The following is a 24561-nucleotide window of genomic DNA, read 5'->3' as shown; positions in this document are numbered from 1 at the left end:
AAAAAAAAAGTGATGCCTAGTAACAATAAAAATACACCATCTCAACACCTTCTAGGAATGGATCTTCATCCTGAGGTAAAAGATAAATCAAATAATAATATGTAATGCAGTGTCCCCTAAGGAGCCCCAAACCCCAGAATTTGTGTTTTTTTTAACCAGCTGCCTATAAATGAAATGGTGGTTAGCTATTACTGTTTTAAGTCATAGAATTCTATTGACATTTTTTCCAGTGCTCCCATTCTTCAAATATTCACTTTTCATAAAACCATATTTTAATTAATTAATTTTTAATGGCCAGATTGTTTTAAATTGAAGTATAGTTGATTTACAGTGTTGTACCAATGTTTGCAATATATACAGTAAAGTGATTCAGTAAACAATATTTTAATGTCCCACCTACCTTCCCAGCACAACATATCTTCTTGCAATGGTTGTGGGGAGGAAACCCTAGGAGGAAGACTCCCCTAGTTCTCACTGCTCTCAACCCTGGCAAGTCTATCAGGGCTGCCGGGTACAACTCTGCAGATCCTGATGGTAGCCAGGGTTCCCAGCCAGGGACAAGTAGGGGCCAGACTCCAGCCTGTTCACCACTCATCAAGCTCTGGGGCCTGGCATGGACATTATTGCATCTAGAAGGGAAGGCTCTTCAAAAAGTGAGTCCACTTGTGAAGTCATGGGCCTTTTGGGCTAATGTGTGTCCAAAGAGGAGTCTTTCTAAATAGCATAAATATGTGGCCAGTGAAGATCCCAATGACCAAAGCAACCAGGGAAAAGAGGCTGGAAAAGGGATCTCACTGAGGATGCAACCCTTTGACATTGCCGTGTAGTACAGACCTCTAGGTGGAGAGGCAAATGGAGAGAGCACTGGCTTTCTAGTCTCACAAGCCTGTGGCCCTCAGTCACTGATGTAGCCCCCTGAGGTCTCAATTTATTTTTGTAGCCAGTTCTTCTGCATCAGTTGGGTCACATGTAGAACTCAGCACTCTTAATGGGATCAAGACCATTCCCATAGAAAAGAAATGCAAAAAAGCAAAATGGCTGCCTAGGGAGGCCTTACAAATAGCTTTGAAAAGAAGGGAAGTGAAAAGCAAAGGAGAAAAGGAAAGATATAAACATCTGAATGCAGAGTTCCAAAGAATAGCAAGAAGAGATAAGAAAGCCTTCCTCAGCCATCAATGCAAAGAAATAGAGGAAAACAACAGAATGGGAAAGACTAGGGATCTCTTCAAGAAAATCAGAGATACCAAAGGAACATTTCATGCAAAGATGAGCTCGATAAAGGACAGAAATGGTATGGACCTAACAGAAGCAGAAGATATTAAGAAGAGATGGCAAGAATACACAGAAGAACTGTACAAAAAACATCTTCACGACCCACAGAATCACAATGGTGTGATCACTGACCTAGAGCCAGGCATCTGGAATGTGAAGTCAAGTGGGCCTTAGAAAGCATCACTACAAACAAAGCCAGTGGAGGTGATGGAATTCCAGTTGAGGTATTTCAAATCCTGAAAGATGATGCTGTGAAAGTGCTGCATTCAATATGCCAGCAAATTTGGAAAACTCAGCAGTGGCCACAGGACTGGAAAAGGTCAGTTTTCATCCCAATCCCAAAGAAAGGCAATGCCAAAGAATGCTCAAACTACTGCACAATTGCACTCATCTCACACGCTAGTAAAGTAATGCTCAAAATTCTCCAAGCCAGGCTTCAGCAATATGTGAACTGTGAACTTCCTGATGTTCAAGCTGGTTTTAGAAAAGGCAGAGGAACCAGAGATCCAATTGCCAACATCCGCTGGATCATAGAAAAGGCAAGAGAGTTCCAGAAAAACATCTATTTCTGCTTTATTGACTATGCCAAAGCCTTTGACTGTGTGGATCACAATAAACTGTGGAAAATTCTGAAGGAGATGGGAATACCAGACCACCTGATCTGCCTCTTGAGAAATCTGTATGCAGGTCAGGAAGCAACAGTCAGACCCGGACATGGAACAACAGACTGGTTCCAAATAGGAAAAGGAGTTCATCAAGGCTGTATATTGTCACCCTGTTTATTTAACTTATATGCAGAGTACATCATGAGAAACGCTGGACTGGAAGAAACACAAACTAGAATCAAGATTGCCAGGAGAAATATCAATAACCTCAGATATTCAGATGACACCACCCTTATGGCAGAAAGTGAAGAGAAACTCAAAAGCTTCTTGATGAAAGTGAAAGAGGAGAGTGAAAAAGTTGGCTTAAAGCTCAACATTCAGAAAACAAAGATCGTGGCATCCGGTCCCACCACTTCATGGGAAATAGATGGGGAAACAGTGGAAACAGTGTCAGACTTTATTTTTCTGGGCTCCAAAACCACCTCAGATGGTGACTGCAGCCATGAAATTAAAAGACACTTACTCCTTGGAAGGAAAGTTATGACCAACCTAGATAGCATATTCAAAAGCAGAGACATTACTTTGCCAACAAAGGTTCGTCTAGTCAAGGCTATGGTTTTTCCTGTGGTCATGTATGGATGTGAGAGTTGGACTGTGAAGAAAGCTGAGCGCCGAAGAACTGATGCTTTTGAACTGTGGTGTTGGAGAAGACTCTTGAGAGTCCCTTGGACTGCAAGGAGATCCAACCAGTCTGTTCTGAAGGAGATCAGCCCTGGGATTTCTTTGGAAGGACTGATGCTAAAGCTGAAACTCCAGTACTTTGGCCACCTCATGCGAAGGGTTGACTCATTGGAAAATACTCTGATGCTGGGAGGGACTGGGGGCAGGAGGAGAAGGGGACGACAGAGGATGAGATGGCTGGATGACATCACTGACTCGATGGACGTGAGTCTGGGTGAACTCTGGGAGTTGGTGATGGACAGGGAGGCCTGGCGTGCTGCGATTCATGGGGTTGTGAAGAGTCGGACACGACTGAGCGACTGATCTGATCTGATGAGACCAGAGCATCCCACTGGGATGATTGTTGATTTGATTTACTCGAATATCACAGTTAATTTGACACTTTCTATACTGGCAAACAGGTCATCTTTGGAAAATCCAATGGCCCTGAATTTCTGCAGGAAGTATACACAGCTGTTACATACCATAACAAGTAAGTGTATTTCCCAGTTCTAAACGTATGCCAAGCTTGTTTCATTATCTCCTTGATTTTCTGAATCTTCTAGGTGATTCCTCCTACCAGTTTTTAAAATTCAGGGACTAAGGGACAGAGATGGCCCATGCCAGTTCCCTGATTCTGTGTTGCAGACGGACAGTTTTTGCCAGTAACTGTGATTGGGAGAATGTGTCTTCAAGAACCTAATACTGTTTTGACTTTTCTGGAAACTTTCGCCCTAGTGTGATACTGAGAGGTTTTATGCTGTTACATAAAGAAAAAAGTGTCCTGCTTAGCTTTGAGACACTGGAGGGGCCAGAAGCAAAATCCAGTCCTTGCTGTGTCTCCTTGTTTTCTATACACCACTCCACACTATGCCACTACCTGCTTTAAGATTTAAGTTGACCAAAGGAGAAATGGAACACTCATTTTTATGTGGGTAAATTGAGTCACAGAATAATGTCTTAACTGTTACTCACATTTTTGGGACCAGATGGACTTGGATTTGACCCCAGCCTGGTAACCTTGGCCCATTTAAGTACTTTTCTGAACCTATCCTCTTGGACTGAGATGAGGGTTAAATGAGTAATGTACATGAAGCTGTTAGTAAACTCCCAGACTTCATAATTCAGTAAAATCAGGTCCCCTTTCCTTCCTGCATCCTTCATTTGTTTTCCCCAAATTTTTGTCGAGTGCCAGCCGAGTGTCATACCCTGTTCTTGTGGTAGAAATAGACAAGGAGGTTAGAGCAGGACTCTACACCTCATCCCTTGTCCAAATTAAGTTGTTGGATTTTTCTATTTTATGCAGGGATTTTTTTTTTTTCCTGACAAAGCTTTTAGTTTGTGAGCAGCCTTATGTAAGTGAAGTGTATCCAGTGACATAAGCTTGATCTCAAGGACTTTGAGCTAGAAGCAGGCTGATGTAAAATGAAGAGTGAAACACCAAGCAGGCAAATCCTGAGGGGCAGAGGGTCCATGATGTTACAATTTATAGTCAGAGCAGCCATCATTCTTGCTAAAAGTTATTCATGTATGATGTACTTTTGAAACAGGTCTCCTGACTTCTATGAAGAAGTGAAAATTAAGCTCCCTGCTAAGCTTACAGTAAATCACCACCTCCTGTTCACCTTCTATCATATCAGCTGTCAGCAGAAGCAAGGAAACTCAGTAGAAAGTCTCCTGGGATATTCAGTGAGTTGTTTTCAACTGGCAAATTCACACTGTGGTTGCTGGTGCGTCCAGGGTACCTGCAGAGATAAGCAACTATTCTCTTCACTTGCTTTTTTCCTGTTAGAAGTAGCAGAGCGGAGATGACTTGACTTAGCAAATGACAATTTCAGGAATGAAAGGTAGTAGGTGATCGATACTGAAAGAATACTCATTTATAAAAAAGCATTACAATGTGCATTATTTCCAAAATGTGTGTGTGTGTGTGTGTGTGTGCGTGCTTCACATATAAAAATAACTTTTTCCTCCAAGGAGAAAGAGTTATTTCTTTAAAATATATAAAAGATAAACTGAACCTTGATGTTTAGACACATACAAACATTAGCCTTAAAGAAAAAAATGCTACTGGTTTGGCTCTGAAAGCAGTGAATCATTGATAATACCATCTCAGGAGCTCTCAAGGAATTTAAAATGCAAAGAACTTGACAGAAATTACTGCCCAAAAGAGCCCTGGTCAATATCTAATCATCATTTACTTGCATTTGATTATTGTGAGCTAGACAAATTGCCAGAATTATCTGCTGTGATAAATACCATTTTATTCTTTACATCATCTGTTTCAGTGGCTGCCAATTCTCTTAAATGAACGTCTTCAAACTGGATCCTACTGTCTCCCAGTTGCCTTGGAAAAGCTGCCACCCAACTACTCTATGCATTCTGCAGAGGTAACCAGCAAGCTGGCCGGCCATCAGCTGTTTCCTGTCCAGCCATGGTCTTGGACCACCTTTCCAGACCCACTTCCCATTTCTTTATACATGACCAAGGATGCTCAGTGCATTTTGGGCAGCTGTCATCTGTCAGCACAGGAGGTCTTCAGAGAGCACATTGTTCTGATAGGATGGGAGAAATAACTGACTTTACAACCTCATTCATTTAAATTATTACCAATTCAGAATGTTTGATAAATTCAAGGCAGCATTGTACCTTATATTATTTATAGCAGAGGGATTTTCAGAATAGTGTATTTTAAAAGGGAAGCAAATACAGTCCACTTTGCTAACGGTCACTCTCAGCTCCCGTCCTTATAAAAGGTTCCCATGCTAGATTCTATCAGTTTCTCCTCCGGGTCAGTTGTTACAGTCCTCAGGTGGATATTGGGGCTCTTATTCCTCTAAAGATACCAGTGTCAACAGTCTTTCCCTCCTGTTTCCTGTGCTGCCTCTTTTGCCCACACACTCAGCTGCAGTCCATTCGTTCAAAGGAGCCCAGTGAATGCTCCGTTCTGCCTGCACCAGCACCAGCTCTCATGCTTCTCAGTCTGGTTGGTGTGGGTTTACATCAATAAGAATTATTTTGAAGCAAATACCAGACATCATTTCATTTCCTGTACAAATATTTCAGTATTTTACCTTAAAAGGTAAGGGATTTTTTTTTAACTATCACAGTACCATTGTCATACCTTAAAAATTAACAGTATTTCATTAATATTCTCAAATATCCAGTCAGTGATCAAACTTCCAATTATCTCATTAATGTCATTTTTTTTAGAGTTTGTTTGTTTATGTATCAGGATCCAAATAAACTCCATACATTGCTATTGGTTGACATACATGTCTTTTAAGACTCTTAATCTATAGGTTCCTCTTCATCTCTTTTGTTTTCCTTGCATATTTCAAGTTGAAGAATTTCCGAGGAATTTGAATTTTGTTCCAAATTTAGAGTCAACTTTCTTCCCTACTCTGACTGCACAGCACCCATCCCCAGGCTATCCCATTTTATGTTTTCCTTTTTTCCCCCCAGAGAGAGAAGCTTCCTTTGCTCTGGGCCATAGGCATATTCCCTCTTTAGATCAAAACTGGTCTCCTGAATGTATTCACAGGCATTCCCTAATTGCTTTTTATGATTTGGACATACAGCCCCTTGTTGAAGTCCTCAAAACCATCTTTTCAACATCAAGCTGTACATTCTAACTTCCTAGAATGCCCAATTATCTTTTTAATGATGCCAAACAAACCTGGATTTGGAGACAGATAAATCTCTATTCAAAACTCAGATTCTGCCATGCCCTAGTGTGAACATGGGTGAATTGCTTACCCTCTCTGGGGTTCAAAGATGAAATCTAGCCCATATCTGCCTACAAAGTTGCTCTGAACATTAAATGAGATCATGGATATCAAGCAATGCTTAAGTAAATACTAGTTCTTTTCCCTACTTGCCCTAAGCTATCTATCAATATGCCCTCAGCATCTCCTAATATCCTTTAGACCCGTACTGTCCAGTATAGTTGCTACTAGCCGCATGAGGCTGTTCAAAATGTGATTTGTCCAAATTGAATGTGCTATAAATATAAAAATGCAAACTAGGTTTCAAAGACTTAATAGAAGAAAAAGAATGTATAATATCTCATCCATCATTCTGTATATTGATTACATGTTGAAACCATAATCTTTAGGCTGTACTGGGTTCAGTGACACTAGTATTAAAATTATTTTCACATTAAATATATTTTAAAATATGGCTACTAGAAAATTTTAAGTGACATAGATGGCTCATATTATATTTTTAATGGTCAGTATTGCTTTTTGTTTTTGTTGTTTAGTCACCAAGTCATGTCTGACTCTTTTGCGACCCTGTGAACTGTAGCCCACCAGTCTGCTCTGTCCATGGGATTTCCCAGGCAAGAATACCAGAGTGGGTTGCCATTTCCTTTTACAGGGATTGAACCCATGTCCTCTGCATTGGCAGACAGATTCTTTACCACTGAACCACCTGGGAAGTCCCTGTATTGCTTTAGCTTACTGCAAACTCCAGTGTCCACAGGAGTCAGACTCTTTAATGAATGCCAGTTCCTGGTGGAATTTGTTCATGTTGGAGACTGTCTTCCCATTCAAGGTCCCTCTGCTCTTCAGATCAGACCATGCTGGGATGTAAGACCAATGTCTTCATATCTTCCAGTTCTCAAAAGATGTTAGAAAAGCAGGCTTTCATGTGAATTTGTCTGATTTTCAAATGTTTGGCTACTAATTCAACAAAGTTTCCAACACTGGGCCAAACAGCACTTGTCTGCGGGCTGGATCAAGCTTTGGACCCCAGTTTGTGACTCTCTCTGAGATGTGTCCAGAGGTCCCCAACCCATGCATACGTCCTACCCTTGCAAGTACAGCATGCACCCTTTCATTAAAATGCAAGAGACACAAAACCCGCACTCACATGGCTGGGTGAGCGTGGGCCCTCTTCCCTCAGTGATGTAAGATGACAATTCCCTCAGGATTTTAAGGCAAGAAATGGTCTCGCAGGACTGCGGGGCTATTGACATATGAATGGTATAAAAAGTCATTTTGAGTAATTAAAGCCGGAGCCTAGAAGGACTGCTACTCAGATACATTTTGTTAAAAGGGAACAAAACTGCAGTCACTCAAAAGCATTAAAATTTCATGCCTTTTATTCTACACTTTGTTCTGGCATTTTCCTGATTAATAGAGAAATCATTAGGATATTACTTTAATTCTTAGAATCAGGATTACCATCTGCTGATGGACGCTTAAATTTGACAGATCACTCACTTCAAACCTCTCCTTTCAGCATGAGAAAACAAAGTCTCAGAGAGTCTCACTGACTTGTCAAAGTAAAAATAATTAGTTTGGTATAGAACTGAACTTGAATCCAGGGCTCCTAACTCTAAGGCCAAGTTGTGTTTTCCAGGAATTTTTATATTTGTATAACCCTGATATCTATTGCCAGGTCACTTTACTCTCCTTGTTAGTAATGAGAAAAGGGAATTGAACGGCTTTTATTTTTCCCTTTTAATACAGAAAGTCCCTTCACAGAATCCTCCCATTAAATGGGCTGAAGGACATAAGGGAGTATTCAATATTGAAGTGCAAGCTGTTTCTTCTGTTCACACCCAGGTAAGGAACATCAAGGTCAAGTTTAAATCAGAGCAAAAGACTAATAATGAAGATGGGGTGCAGCAGAGAGACTCCTAAGGACAGGTCAATGAAAGATCAATGAAAAGCTTTGTGCACGGATAAAACCAAAAAAAAAAAAAAAGACCTTTTAGTTCTGTGTGGGAAATTGAAAACCTGTTAGGTTTTATTTAATGTTGAAAGAAATAAAGACCTTATAAAATTTTCGAAGCAGCCTGGTACCTGCACTGTCAGATGTTTCTGTCTGTAACGCTGCCATTTTTCCTCCAGCATTTTTTTCAGTTCTACTTTCCCTTCTTTTCCTGCCACTGACTGAGTTTTGCATCGGCTTAGGCCCTTATTTTGGCATTGTGTTTGCCCGGTGTATTTGCCCTTGCCTATAAACAGGTCAGAGTACAAATTAATGTTTCTTAAGTTAATAATTATAGAGAGGATCTATGTTATGCACACCACTCTGTGAAGAAGTCATACATAACCTAGGTCTGAAACATCCATGTCTTAGACCTCCTGCTCTGAATCACTAGATGAGTGGTTCTTCCTAGAAGTTGCTATTTGATTGTGTTTATGAATCCACCGGTGAGGGTTGATGGGATGAGACCCACAAGGCCTGCCATCTGCCTTCCCAGGACAACCATCTAGAGAAGTTCTTCACCCTCTGCCACTCTCTGGAGAGCCAGGTGACCTTCCCCATCCGTGTGCTGGACCAGAAGATCAGTGAATCGGCACTGGAACATGAGCTGAAGCTCAGCATCATCTGCCTAAACTCCTCCCGCCTAGAGCCCCTTGTGCTCTTCCTGCATTTGGTGCTGGACAAGCTCTTCCAGCTGTTTGTGCAGCCCATGGTCATCGCTGGTCAGCCAGGTAGGAGGTTTGGGGGGCTGGGAAGAGACAGGCAGTGCCTTATTTTAGAAACATGGGAGCAGGGCCAATGGGATCTATCGAGGCTGTGAGTCCAGAGGAGACAAAGTCCACTGCTGTTTTTTTTGAGACTCCCTGGGTGTTTGAAAAAAGAAACATTAATATAGGATGCTTAAAGTTATAGATTTTTTTAAAAAAATAAATGTGTTGAATGACTGAAGGCAGTCCTTTAAATTCCATTCTTAGTAATTGGTGGGGGCTTCCCCGATGGCTCATCAGTGAAGAATTTGCCTGCAGTGCAGGAGATGCAGGAGACTCAGGCTCAGTCCCTGGGTTGGGAAGATCCCCTAAAGGAGGGAATGGCTACTGACTCCAGTATTCTTGCCTGGGAAATCCCCTGGACAGAGGAGCCTGGTGGGCCATAGTCCATGAGGTCACAGAGTCAGACACAACTGAGCACACCCGCAGTAACTGATGGATTCCTTTTATCTCTGAACCATTTTTGCTGATTTGACAACAAGGGAATCCAGTGTTTTAAAGAAATAAGATAACACAGATTAAATGGAAGTAAAGGAACACTGTAAATTGAAATTCAGTGTGGTGTGATCCATTTTTTATTGAGATATAATGTCATACCATAAAATTCACTACAGTGCACAACTCAGTGGTTTTTCATATATTCACTAGGTAATGCAACTATCTGCTGCTGCTACTGCTGCTAAGTCGCTTCAGTCGTGTCCAACTCTGTGCTACCCCACAGACAGCAGCCCACCCGGCTCTGCCATCCCTGGGATTCTCCAGGCAAGAACACTGGAGTGGGTTGCCATTTCCTTCTCCATTGCGTGAAAGTGAAAAGTGAAAGTGAAGTCGCTCAGTCATGTCCGACTCTCAGCGACCCCATGGATTGCAGCCTACCAGGCTCCTCCATCCATGGGATTTTCCAGGCAAGAGTACTGGAGTGGGGTGCCACTGCCTTCTCCAAATGCAGCTATCACCACTACCTAATTCCAGACCATTTTCATCCTGAGCAGTCACCCCATTCTCCCCTCCCCTCAGCCATGGCAACTGCTTGTCTTAAATGCTTACTTTTAACAAATGAACCCTAAATACAATGTGTAAGACTTCCTTTGGAAATAACATGGTGTAGTGCCTGGGTCCAGTGGCTTTTCTAACTGCTTCAGAAATAGACTGGCTTCTGTAGGCGTCTTTGTTTGCCACTGTTTTCAGCAGGGCTTGTATTATTTTGTGTTTTCCAGCTTAGCAGTTACCTTTGGGTATCCTCCATGCTGCCAGTACTGTGCTTAGAGTTGTAGGTTTTGCAATAATAATCAATAGGACTTACAATAAAATATAGCAAAGAGCAGCAGCACAGGACGCAAGTCCTCAAAGGAACACAGCTGAATACTGTTGGGAGGATGGTGAATATCCATTTGGGAGGAAGAGGGAGCCCCCCAGAAGACTGTGTTTAGGATGGCTTTAAAGGAGGGATAAAAGGAGAGAAGCCAAAATGAAAACAGTGAGATGAGATGAGATTGGCAGAAGCAGAGAACCGGAGTGTCTGGTTCACCAAAAGAAGTGGTTCAGAAAAAAGTCTCAAAATACACTTTTCTGGGAGTGTCATTAAAGAAGGAAATAACACTACTGGGCCATGTAATAGGAGTAAGTCAGTGGGGAGGGAGCAATGAACGTGTAGCCTGGGACACACGGGGGGAACTTTCAGAGCTAGGGAAGAGCGTGACCTCTGAATCCCTGGGTGTATTGTATCCTGGAGGGCATCTTCTGTACCTGCACAGACAAGGCATCCTGTGTTGTCAGGTAACTTCTCTTACATGTAGCTGGTGCCTCTCCAGCTAGATTCCTGCGGAGTGGCCATCTCTTTCTTCCCTGGATTTCTTTCTACTTTCCTCCCCTACATGTTTGGTATACTACATCCCCAGCTGCTAGACAAAACATTCATACACACATTTTGAGCTGACATTTGGGAGTCTAGGGTGTTGAAACAGGCAGGATTGTTTAAGGCGCTTAATCTCAAAGTACTTATTCAGAACTTACCTGTGTCAGGCATAATAGAAGGCACAGTGGGGAGACCACAAAGTATGAGAAATGCACTTTGCCCTAGAAAGGCTTCCAGCCTATCAGAGAGACAGAGTTTACCACTGGACATAGTCTAAGAATCTTGTGATATGGTGTCAATTAATCCCAGGACTGAGTGGAGTCAGAGGCTTCCTTAAGGAGATGGGAGTGTGCCAAGCATTGAAGAGTAGGCATGATTTAGTTGGTGGGAGCAACATGGGCTTTCTAAATGAGGACAACAGCATGAGCAAAAATTGCAGAAGTGAGAAGCAGATGTGATGGGGACAATATAAAGACTGCCTTAGTTTAAGGAAGTTGAATTTGAACAGGAAAGGGTACCAGGTGGAATAAGTAGGGTGGAGCCAAATTGTGGAGGGCTTGAGCTCCTAAACACAGAGCCTATACAGTGAAGCATTGTTTGTACAGGACCAGGGACTGACATAATACACATAAGTTTTTAGGTTAATCTGTGCACCAAGAATCTGTGTTGTGCAACAGCCCATCTCAAACCAGAGTGCGTACGAATGACGTGGGCATCTGGTTAAAAGCAGATTCTGACTCAGTAGGTCTGCGGTGGGGCCTGAGATTCTACACTTCTAACAGGATCCTAGATGATACTGGTGATGTCAGAGCAGTCCCCACTGAGTAGCACCCATTAACAGCATGGTTTCCAGAGGGGAGGCTATCTGGACACGCTCACATCTTTGTCCTGAAAAACCACAGCACTAGCAGAAGGAGAGATGTGAAGTCCTTTGCAGTAGCGGAGCCACACACTGGAATTTACTAAAACAACTCACCCTGCCCCAGGCCACCATCTTGACTGGCCTGGTTCAGCTGGTCAGTGGCCAGGACTCCTTGTCACTGTCCCCAAAGAATGTTCCACCTCAAGTTCATTAAGGACCCACCGTGGGGCCACCCATTTTTCTCTTGGTTCCTCAGCCAACTTCTCTCAGTTTGCCTTCGAGTCCGTGGTGGTCACCGCCAACAGTCTGCACAACAGCAAGGGCCTGGGCAAGGACCAGCACGGGAGGAACTGCCTGCTGGCCTCTTACGTGCACTACGTCTTCCGCCTGCCGGAGCCACAGAGAGACATGCCCAAGTCAGGTACCGTCACCCCCGAGTGTGGGAGTCTGGGGGGCAGGGCACCCTCACCCCACCCCACTGCTACAGAATTCCAAATAAAATTAAAAGCCCGGAAGTTAAATTTTATTTTTCAGAGTGAGAAAAACTTACATGAATGTTGAAATTGAAAGCTTATTTCTAGATTTTTCTGTCTTGCTTTCTATCAGCCTTCCTCCTCTTTTTTTGTACTCTGAGCACTAATTTTTTTCTGCTTGTTTGATAATCCGTCACTGATCTTTACCCAGTTGGTAATTTCTAATTCAGCTGAGAATCTCTTTTTGTAAGAGCTGGGGAAGTAATAACAGATGCCTACAATTCTAGGAGAATAATGATAAGGAAAAAATATGTCTTTGATAGCAGTGGTAAGCAATGGCTCCTAAACTTTACATTATGAAAAAATAAATCCTTTTTCTCATTTCCTCCCAAACTAAACAGAAATAATTCATTTCTCCACTCAACCAGAACATCTGGTCAGCATGATATAAAAAGTAGCGTCAATCAGTTAACAAAATTCCAGGCCCTAACAAAGGAACTTGGCATGTTTATTAGCCCATGTAGCCTCATTTCAAATAAACCTATAATTTCAAGTGTTTTTAAAAATACTTGTAATATTCACAGACTTACATAATCACCTTTGAATATGTAAATACTTAAAGGCGAAACACCTTGCTATATATAGTGTGTTCTTATTCTTATAAGACTCAGAGGGTTCCTTGGATTCTCAAATCTCAGAAATGCAAGACTTATAAATCTGTCATCATTAAAATATTAATAAATAAAAATACCCCCATTTCCAGCTTGTCTTGAGAAATAATAAGCCAGAGCTGAGGAGCAGCCCTTGTCTTTGGATGAGACATGTGCTCGCAGTTTACCACAGTCCTTAGCTCTACCCACTGCCTTACACCCTGTCTTTCCCCCCAAAATTGTCTCCCTTAGGTATTTGCTGATAAGACTCTAATTCCAAGACCTAATCTGTTGAGTGTCTGCTCTACTATCTACCCCATCCCTCCTTGGTTCCTCCTCAAATCCAGTAAGTGACTCTGATCCCTTTGTGTTGACACATCTGTACCTGGTGGGTTGCAGGTGGCCCCACTGTCCTCCCAGACCCTCGCTACCACACGTATGGACGCACATCTGCTGCAGCTGTGAGTTCGAAGCTGCTGCAGGCCCGGGTGATGAGCAGCAGTAACCCAGACCTTGCGGGGCCACACTGTGCAGCAGATGAGGAAGTTAAGAGCATCATGTCTTCAAAGGTAAGGCAGGTGTCAAGCCCTGGACTGAGACGTAGGCTATTTAACTTCTGACTAACACCTGGAGAGACAACACAAAATCAACCACTCCTGCTGCCTACTGTCTTGGTCAAATGCACAGCTTTCAAGTTATTAAAATTCTTTTATTTTGAAATTACTGAGACCATTCTGAAAGATATAGAGGCAAGACTGGCATTTGGGGGTCTGAGCAGAGTTAGTGGACTTTGGTGGGAAGTTTCTTGAGCATAGCTGGTTTAGCCCCATGGCATCTGTGAATACCTTGAGTTTTATTTTCAGGGAAAAAATGAGTTTTAACTGTTTTTGATGCCTAAAAAGGGTTTTTTTTTTTTTTTCATTTTTTTGTGTTATTTTTTAATACCTGCCTTTCAGAATTATTAACATCCATAGATTGATTATCCCATGTAAGAACCCCAAAGATCAAAGCCAAGTTTTGTAAACAAAAATTGAGATCCTGAGGGGGTCAGTGAGTTGCCCTAGATTGTTTTCCTTTCATGAATTATATTTTTTCATAAACTTTTTATTTTATAAAAGTTTGGGATATATAGAATTGCATCTATATATAACTGAAAATTTTTGTGTGCTCAATAGTTTTCTGGTTATTAATATTTTACATTAAAATAGCACATTTGTCACAATTAATGAAACACATGTAACATATTATTACCTAAAATTAATGTTTTATTCAGATATTCTTAGTTTTTCCTGAATGTATTGTTTCTATTCTATTCTATCGCACCTAGGATACCACATTATATCTTGTAGTGATATCTCCTTAGCTCCTTTAGGTTATGACACTTTCTTAGATTTTCCTTGTTTTTGACAGTTTTGAGGCATACTGGTCAGGTATTTTGTAGAATGCCTCTCATTTGAAATTTGTTTTAATTGTGATACAATTCACATACTAAAAAATTCATCCCATTAAAATGTATAATAAAGTGGTTTTTCATGTATGTACAAAACTGCCATGAATTCTTAATCTAATTTTCTTTCCAGTTATCTGTGACCTCAGGGTGGCTAGTCTTTTAGAATAAAGTCATTTTCTCTGATGAAGATAAATCAAACTCTTTAGGTTTTGACATCATTTCCCTTGAGACACGCACTTGAGACAGTATGTTGTGAGACAGAAAATCTGGAGACCAGGGTTGGGTCTCGATCTGATCGCACTCCAGCCTGTGGTCATGGGCAAGTCTGTTCCTGCCTTGAGCCTGATTTTCCTTGGCTCTGCAGAGGTTCTGAACCCTGGATAAATGTAAGAATCATCTACAGATTCACTCCTAGAGATTCTGATGATATATAGGTTATATCTTATGAAATCGTGTGAAATACCCTTTTTGATATACCGAATAAATGCAAGGATGTGCTAGAGCTGGTTCATATCAGTTTCTGAGAACTAATTGTTAAATTTCCAGGAATTTTCTGAACCAGTTGTTAAACACAGACATTATTAAAAATTAAATTGTATCAATTAACACATAAGTTATATGAAAAACAAAGGTAATCTAAATGCATTGTGGTCTTCTGGAACAGAACAGGACACAAGTGGAAAAATTGGTGAAATTTGAATAAAGCCTATGGTTTAGTTAACAGTTAATGTGCAATGCTAATCTCTTAATTTTGACAAATATACCATAGTTATGTAAGATATAACATAAGAGGAATTTGACGAAGGGTATCCAAGAACTTTCTGTGCAACATCTGCAACTTGTCCATAAATCTGAAATTATTCCGTTTTTACAAGGGAGTACTCAAATCTCATCCCTTCATAAGTATTTTACTATATTTTATTGTTATCTGTATTTTCGAGGTTATTTATGTCTGTTGTTTCTGTGCAGTGGAAATACTATATGGTTGGTTTGCTACTGCGTATCTCTTCCCAACCCCATATTCAGTAATGTCTTGTTAACTTGAAATCAGGCATGACGGAAGCATTCACAGCACAGTAATTGGCAAATTCTACAGATCAGCCCCTCCCCTCTGAGAGCTGGTTGTTAAGCATTTTCCAGCGCACCCTGGTTCAGTTTCACATCTAAGTCCCCTTTAGGCAATATCACTTCAGATTGCCTAGGGGAGAAGCGGATAGCACCTGTTACTGACAGATTTGATTTTTACAGTTTCCTTTAATGAAAGTGAAGATTTTTAATTTCTCTGTGGAATGGGTTAACAGTTTTTAAATTATTTGGTAGTGAGGGGAGAAAATTTTGTCTAGAAGAATCAAGCCTCATCTTCCTTTCAGAAGTGTGTTTTGTTTTTTTTTTTTTTTTTGACAAATTATTAAATAGTGTCGAGGAGACTGGGAACAGTACCATGTTAACCCACAGAGAGGCACTGTTCCCACACATATTTTTCCCCTTCTCTTCGAGTTAAGTCAGAGACTTAGTTGAAGGGACTGTTTCTTAACTAGGATGTGACTCTAGGTGGCTCCATACCAGCTAACAGTGAATATCTCCAGAGCAAGTAGAGTTAGGTATACTTTACCTTATTTGCTTTGTTTTATGTTTATTTTTGGCAATTGTTTTACCTTTGTAACCAGAAAAAAAAAATACATTAACAATGAATTCTAAGCGGATTTCCAGGCCATTGGCTCATCTTTCTGAGGACCACTGTGGGTTGACTGTGGAGTCATGGTTGTGTATTTCAGATTGCTGATCGCAGCTGCAACCGGATGTCTTACTATTGCTCCAGCAATAGTGATGCTCCAAGTTCAACAACAGCCCCCAGGCCAGTCAGCAAAAAGGTACCGAACAGGGCCATGTGAGGATACGTTGCCCACCTTCTCACTGTTATTAAAAATAGTACTCTCCTTCCTTGTTCCTGCCCTTCTAGTGTACACACCGAACACACACACACACACACACACACACACACACACACATATACACACACACACACTTTGGCAGCCCTGTTCCAGATCCCCCATTTTTTCACCACCCAATTACCTCCTAACTCAGTGGTTTTCCAACTTACTGTGCATCAGAAGTACTTGGGTGGTTTGTTAAAACTGACTGCTGGCCCCTAGAGTTTCTGATTCAGTAGATCTAAAGTAGGGTCCAAAATCACTGCAGATGGTGATTGCAGCCGTGAAATTAAAATGCTTACTCCTTGGAAGGAAAGTTATGACCAACCTAGATAGCGTATTCAAAAGCAGAGACATTACTTTACCAACAAAGGTCCGTCTAGTCAAGGCTGTGGTTTTTCCAGTGGTCATGTATGGATGTGAGAGTTGGACTGTGAGGAAAGCTGAGTGCCGAAGAATTGATGCTTTTGAACTGTGGTGTTGGAGAAGACTCTTGAGAGTCCCTTGGACTGCAAGGAGATCCAACCAGTCCATCCTAAAGGAGATCAGCCCTGGGATTTCTTTGGGAGGACTGATGCTAAAGCTGAATCTCCAGTACTTGGGCCACCTTGTGCAAAGAGTTGACTCATTGGAAAAGACTCTGATGCTAGGAGGGATTGGGGGCAGGAGGAGAAGGGGACGACAGAGGATGAGATGGCTGGATGGCATCACTGACTCGCTGGACGTGAGTCTGAGTGAACTCCGGGAGTTGGTGATGGACAGGGAGGCCTGGCGTGCTGCGATTCATGGGGTCGCAAAGAGTTGGACACAACTGAGCGACTGAACTGAACTGAAAATAAGATCCAAGGGTTTACATTTCTGACAAGTTCCCAGCTGATGCTACTCCAGGAACCATACTGTGTTAGCTTCTTTTTTAGTAAAAGGAGAAGTGGGGACAGTTCATCCTCAACACAGTGAAGGCAGTAACTAGGTATCATTTATTTCACCGGCAACCCACTCCAGTATTCTTCCTGGGAAAATCCCATGGACAGAGGAGCCTGGCAGGCTATAGTCCATAGAGTCACAAAGAATCAGACACGACTGAGCATGAGCATTTCAATACTGTATCAGACATGAAAAGCTTCCTTGTAATTCTTTCTAATCAGCCTTACCTATGAATTCAGAGACTTGACAAGCTGTTAAACTGCTCACCAGGTCTCTTTATATTAATAGAATTCTTCAGTTGTCACATGTTGTGTGATCTAAGGGTGGGGAATAAAAAAAAAACCTGTCTGCCCCAAGTTTTCACCTCTGCCTGGTATCCAAGGGTCTCACCAATTTAGTCACTACTTAAGTTAATGCCTTGAGTGTCTTTCAAGACCCTTATAAAAATGTAAATATGCTGATTAGAAGGCTAATATAAAAAAATAAAAAAAATAAAAAAAAGAAGGCTAATATAGGAAACTCTTTGCAGAAGCTCACAGGGAAATATGTGTATTCAACAGGCCCCAAGGGAATGAGCCTCAGCACAGCTCACTTTGGCCTAGGTGGGGGAAAGATCAGGCATGGGGAGGCCCTGGAAGGTCCGGTGCTGCAGACTTGGCACAAATCTGGGCCCCGCTTGTCTGGAAGGAGGTATCAGGAGTTAATTCTAAAAGAAGAAGTGAAAGAAGATGTATGAAGTGTTGAAAATAAATATGTCACTTACTCTAAACCTTAGCTTTGGGCTTTGCGGAGACTGGTTACAAGTACTATTTTCCTTCTTAAGGACCATGATTTGCCTACACCTGTTTTCTTCAGGCAGGGCCTGATTTCTTCTGGGAGCAATTAATTTGTTTTGATTTTGTTTCTGGTCATTTCAGTGACCAGCAGAGAATCATTTCATTTCAGGGGGAGGTCTAGCCAGTGTGTCTCCTTAGTTGCTCAGCAAACAGGGTTTAGCTGCTTGGCTATTTTCTGTAACCTCCAGAGCAAGGTGTTCTTGTAATAATGTTGCCTGGTAAGCAACATAAATTACTTTAAGAAGCAGCTTATCGTCCTCTAATCTCCTCTTGCCATAAGACTCTGGCGGTCAAACTGACCTATTTTCCGGCAGTTACCTTTGAAGCTCGTGGAGCGTCTCTTTCTTACAATGGGAAGATCCGGGTATAGCTGAGTTATATCACAGGCGAGCTTAGACCACCTGCTAGATTAACATGCAGCCCTGCACCTCTCCCAAGAGGAGGAACTTCCCTAAAGTCTCAACATGTTTTCATATGTATTAAAATTGTAAAGGCTTGACTCACTCAACAGAATGAAGTGGGGCCAATGACAAGCAGAAACACTTTAGCATTCTCCATGTGTCCCCATTAATCATCCAGGGATGTCGTCAGTTCAAATACCCAGACATCTGCACAGAGAACTTTCTGTTTGTCTCCTTTTAGTTTATGTGAGTAACTCTTCAATTTTACTGTACTTAAGAATCAGTAAACTGTGTTGCATACTTACCATACAGTGTGGGTAATTTAAAGGTTTATCAAGGGTAAGCTTTGCTCTAATTAATTTTTACTCTGAGTGTTGACTTTAAAACTTTATTTTCACATATGCCATTACCCTAGGATGTGATATTAGGGTATTCAAGTAGTTTCAGCTTTCTTACCCACTGAGCAATTTAAAAAAATGAGTTCATCTGTGTTTATTCTACATTTTATGGTTTAAGATAAATGAAATCCACAGAAAATGCTCAGATGTCATTTTTGCCATCAGTTAGAGTAACCAGCTATCCCAGTTTTCCTGGGTCTTGGGGGGTCCTTGGGATGCAGGGCTTTCCATTTTAAGGCCAGGATAGTGTTGACTGGTAAAAAAATGCACAACCTAAAATTTGAGAATTATGTTTTATTGGGGGACATTACTGAAGACTGAACCCTGGAAAACAGTCTCTCAGTTATCTCTGAGGGACTATTTCAAAGAGTCAAGGAAAGAGCCAGGATTTATAGGAGGTTTTACTGGAAAAAAAAACCAAAAACATGTAGTTGCACATCAAAAGATGTTCACAAAAACTAGACATCTTGAGTTAATGATTTTAGTGTTTTTCTATATATGGGAAGCTACAAGAGTCTGGGCTCATTGAAATTATTCCTTAGATATGCACCTTTACTATCTAGAGTCAGTATCCTGTCTTTCTCCATCCTGACTTCCCCTCCGGGTGCACTGTCTGCTCCTTCATAGTGACTGATGGCTTGATGGCCTGGAAACATTTGTGGCTTAGTGAAATGACAGGCAAACTGACATGGGTTGGTTGCCTCACCTTTATTGTTAACCTTGTTTGACATCAAAGCTGTTGTCAAGAGTATTAACAAGTATCCAGATAAACTAGGGAATAGGGAAGATGCAAAAGGTGTAAAAAATCACTGCTACATTTGCAGTCAGATGAGCAGTCTCATGACTTGGTGAGAAGTGTAGACATAAAGTGGAGCATCAGACCCTGGGACACAGAAGTTTAGAAACAGAGAGTTCAAGCTGCTACCTCTATACCTTTTAACACAGATGATCTACTAAGAAGACGTCCCTTGTAGTTCTGCCTGCAGTGCAGGAGACCCAGGTTCAATTCCTGGGCCAGGAAGATCCCCTGGAGAAGGAAATGGCAACCCACTCCAGTGTTCTTGCCTGGAGAATCTCATGGACAGAAGAGCCTGGTGGGCTACAGTCCATGGGGTCACGAGAGTCGGACATGACTTAGTGACTTCACCACCACTACTCATAAACTGAACTCATTTCATTTCCCACAAAGCCATAGATGGATTATAAAAACAAAAATTGTTCTCTCTGGAAGGAGTGGAGTTACCATCTTGACAGTGTTTCTCTAATCGAGGTTCCCAGCACATAACCTCAGGCCCTATTCCAGACCTGCTGAATCTGAAACTCTGGAGGTGGGCTCAGCAATCTGTTTCTTAGCAAGCCCTCCAGGGGATTCTGATGCACATTCAAGTCTGAGAACCACTGCTACCAATCGAGTTTATATATGAGAAAACTCGGGGTTAGGAGAGGAATGCTTTACACATGGTCACGCAGAGGGTTTACAGTGGAACCTGGGAGAAAGATGACAGACAGCCCCAGTTCCAACTGCTGCCCATGAATGCTTCCCCCATAGAAGCTTCGTTTCCCTGATGAGGCCATTCCTTCTAGTCTAGCTCTCCAGTACAGTACCACCACCAGCCTTCTGCCTGCTTAAAATGCCCTCCAGTCTCAGATTATTTCAGCATTGACTTTACTATCCACAGTGGTCTAAGACATCTGGGACAAATGCATCAATACTAACAGACTATTACAATTGGGAAAAAGGAAAGTTGGCAAATAAAACACCTAATACAGACTGTCATTACATACATATAATGTTTTTGTGTTTGTTGTCCAGCATTTCCATGAGGAGCTTGCCCTACAGATGGTGGTCAGCACTGGAATGGTGAAAGAAACAGTCTTCAAGTACTCCTGGTTCTTCTTTGAGCTTCTGGTGAGATTCTTGCACGTGTATATCTGTGCTCAACAGGGCACGAACAGCACATTTAGACAGACAGTGAGGTTCCCTGTAGTAGGAACTGACATCTTCTCTACTGAATTGCTCCTGCAGAAAACCTGGGCTCATTCTTTCAGTGTTAACTCTCCCTTACCCCTTCATCCACCTTCCACCAAACTTTACTGATTCTGCCTTGAAAATGTGCCTGCACCTGCCACATCTCCCCATCTTTACCACTCCCCGTCTGCTCAAGCTGCCATCGTGCCTGCAAGCACATCCTCTTTGCCCACATACACTCATTTTTGCCCTCTGCCCATCCAGTCTGTATAGGGCAACTCAGTGTTACCAAATAATGACACTTTCCTCTTTAAAACGTTTCAGTTTCAGAGTACCGGAAATAAAAGTGCACATTTTTCTCATGGCCTAAAAAGCCCTTGGATGATTCTGCTTCCCTTCATCTCTAACCTTGTCTTAAGACCACTCCCCCCTCATTCAGCCACATTGTTTCCAGTTAGGTCCTTTGAAGATGCTGAGGCTTTTTCAGTCTCAGAGCCTTTTTAAGATGCTCTCCCCACTCCCTACCTTTCACTTCCCTCATCTCCTGCACACGTACACACTGTGGAGGCGGGGGGTCGGGGAGCGGGTCTTCTCTTTAGGTCTCAGCTTTAATGTTTAAGAGGCCTTTGCAGACCTCCTCATAGCTTAATATGTCTGCCACTCTATTCCTCTCTTTTTAAACACCCTCTTTATTTCCTTCTTAGTGCTTATCACAATCTGTTTTTCTCTCTTGCCTATTGGATTGCTAGGATTTGGGTCTATCTTCTTCATTATTCTATCTTTAGATGCAGAACATGGCTTGACATCATACAAGCACCGACTAATACTCATTGAGGGGAGAAATGAAACTTGTAGATACGTTTACCTGCAACTTCCATCTGTTCTTTAGCAGAAAATCAAATGGTATAACATACTTTTTAATTTAAAAATGAAAAGAATAATAGTAATACCTATTTTATACTGGAAGTGAAAGGATTTTACCATAAAGCCACAAGAATAAGCATTTTGTCAATGTTTATAAATAGAGATGCATTGTGAAATTAGCTTAAATGAAAAAGTATGAAAACACAGACACTAACTACACAAAAATACACACACAGACAATCCAGAGGATAAAGTGGATTGAAATTTAGTAATAGCGTTAGCTTCACATTGACTGGATGTTTTTCCTCTGTGACACGGTTTTTAAGTGGATAATTTTTTTTAAGAGAAAGATGGTAGGATTTTCACCTGAGCTCTAGTTTATCTGTGTAAGTTCAAGCCCAGGTGAAAGAGGACAATACTGAACATAGAGAACAAGACATGTTCTCTATGAACATGGAACAGGACATAGAGAACAAAAAGGTCAAAAGAAACAAAGCACACATTGTTGAGGAAATGGGAAGTAATGTGCAGTAGAGTTGAAAAGAAGTCAGGCCCCTGCAGCAGAAGCACATCAAGGGTTCAGATCCGCTACAGCAGCAGTCCCCAGCCTTTTTGGCACCTGGGACCAGTTCTGTGGAAGACAGTTTTTCCATGGACCAGAGGTGAGGGCAGGTGGTTTCAGGATGCATTACACTTACTGTGCACGTTATTTCTCCTATTATTACATGAGCTCCACCTCAGATCATCAGGCATTAGGTCCCAGAGGTTGGGGATCCCTGCCCTGCCTTAGAGTTCCACCAATTTCCCACCCCTCACTGGAAAAAAGTATTGCTAGCGATGTCTTTTCAGAGCACAATGCCAGATGCCTGCAGCAGAATCACCTGTGGGTGCTTAATGAGAATCACGCAGATCTGGACCCCTCCCTAGAATACTGACTGCGATGAGGAACAGGGAGCTGATGGTGCAAGTGCCTTCCAAGCGGGGAGTCTACCCAAGTGCCTTCCAAGCACGCTGAAGATCCACTAATCCACACTGCCTCTGCCCTGTGAGGCCTGAACAGAACTAAGGGTCTTTATGTGCAACTAGCACCAGGAATTTGCATTCTAAAAGCCAAGCTGATTCAGGTGGATGGCTGCAGCTCACAAGTCTTGGAGCAGCAGCATTAGCAGTGAGACACAAGCTTTGTGCTTTGGCAGGAAAAGACTGGCCATAAACCCTTGAGGGAAGAAAAGAATCAAAACCACCACTACCATGCCCAGTACATCCTGCTTCTTTGTACCCATCCCACCCACCATCAAGTTTCTCCATAAAGATTTACTCTGCTCATAATCCATCTATAGATAATTCATACAAATAATCTTCAACTGAGTTGATCTTCCATACTGCAAATTTTGAAAGACATGAAGCAAAAGCTCATTTTGATATTATAGAATCTCCCTGATGGCTCAGATGGTAAAGAATCTGTGTGCAATGCAGGAGACCCAGGTTGAATCCCTGGGAGAAGGGAAGATCCCCTGGAGAAGGGAGTGGCTACCACTCCAGTATTCTTGCCTGAGAATTCCATGGACAGAGGAACCTGGGAGGCTGTAGTCCATGGGGTCACAAAGAGTCAGAAACAACTGAACGACCAACAGATTTTTCATTTAGAAGAGAGTCCCAAAGGAAAGCAGTATCTCGATTCAAAGATGTTTCATGTTGGGAATTCCCTGGCAGTCTAGTGGTCAGGACTCTGAGCTTTCACTGTTGTGGCCCTGGGTTCAGTGCCTAGTTGGGGAATTAAGATCCTGCAAGCTTCATGGTGAAGCCAAAAAAAAGCAGAAGCCCAAGTTCAAGGAGTCCTGAATGATGTAGTCTGTAGAGATCAGCTTCCTAGGGCTCAGAGGTAGACAGAGAAGGGCAAGAAAAGGAGCTAGGGTGGAGGCAGATGGAAAAGTTGCAGCCCCAGCCAGACTTTGCAAGGAAACTGATCTTGGATTCAGACTGGGTGCCCAGTCCTCCACACGTTGCTTATGCAGTTGCCTTACAGATGCATGAAAAGGTGTTTCAACACCAAAACAGCTGTTTTCCCAAGAAGCCTGAAGAGAAAGGAACTACAACCTCCTTGGGTTTAGCCAACTACCTAGGTGATTTAACACTCTTTAGTTATATTAATGCCCACGTGCTAATGAACAACCACTTTGGCATCATCAGAGCTGTTGAAAACAATCCTTGGGCAGATTTCACAGTTGCTAATGAATAAATCCCCATGCTTCCAGAAACTGCTGAGCCAGACTTTGGGGACACAGAGGTAAATGGTGACTGCTTTACCCCAAAGTCTACACCAAGGGTTTCTTAGTATCCCTGCTTTGAATGGGTCACAGAGGCCCATATGGAGGAAAATATCTTCCTGCCTTAACCCACACCACAAATAATGACCACGAATCCACTACTGTTTCTAATGTGTGTTTCTCTCTGGAGATGCAAATGACACAGTAGTTGGCAAGTAGCTGACAGGAAGTATGGTATTGTGAGGATTATCTATTTGGTTGTAGAATGGCCAAACTCAGCAGGCAGGAGCCAAACACAACAGTGAGTGCTAAAAACCCAAGACTGGGGTGGGTTAGGCAGTGGGGAATCAGGAGCAGGTGGCCCCCAACAAAGGGGCTTGTCTTCCTCGGTCCTTAGTCAGGATCATAGCGAGAGAGGTACTTTGTGGGACAAAAATTAGGTCCAGTTCCTACGTCTCATTCAGGTCCTCCACTGAGGATTTGTAACTCTGTGGGGTACAGACACGCCCCTGTGTCCTGAGCCAAAAAGGACTCTACTGTGAGAAGAAACTGGGGTTCTTACCCTGGGCTTTAGGATTTTAGATTTTTAGGTCTTC

General features: G+C 42.2%; 1 protein-coding gene across 5 annotated transcripts in view; it reads left to right on the top strand.

Annotated features, from left to right (window-relative positions):
* Positions 1 to 24561, top strand: part of DOCK8 (dedicator of cytokinesis 8) — a 233481-nt gene that overhangs the window by 147572 nt on the left and 61348 nt on the right. For all 5 annotated transcript variants that reach the window (XM_086415413.1, XM_086415417.1, XM_086415415.1 and 2 more), the window contains 9 exons: positions 3020 to 3090; positions 4148 to 4286; positions 4886 to 4987; positions 8075 to 8170; positions 8815 to 9049; positions 12059 to 12223; positions 13325 to 13494; positions 16151 to 16246; positions 20679 to 20774. In XM_086415413.1, coding sequence (XP_086271539.1) covers positions 3020 to 3090; positions 4148 to 4286; positions 4886 to 4987; positions 8075 to 8170; positions 8815 to 9049; positions 12059 to 12223; positions 13325 to 13494; positions 16151 to 16246; positions 20679 to 20774 — 1170 coding nt within the window. The remainder of the gene's footprint in view (positions 1 to 3019; positions 3091 to 4147; positions 4287 to 4885; positions 4988 to 8074; positions 8171 to 8814; positions 9050 to 12058; positions 12224 to 13324; positions 13495 to 16150; positions 16247 to 20678; positions 20775 to 24561) is intronic.

This window comes from Bos grunniens, chromosome 8 (assembly GCF_055505025.1).
Source record: "Bos grunniens cultivar Pamir isolate PY7600 chromosome 8, Bosgru_T2T1.0, whole genome shotgun sequence".
NCBI classification, from domain to species: domain Eukaryota; kingdom Metazoa; phylum Chordata; class Mammalia; order Artiodactyla; family Bovidae; genus Bos; species Bos grunniens.
The sequence above is the reverse complement of the archived record's forward strand: the minus strand, read 5'-3'. Positions and strand labels throughout refer to the sequence as shown.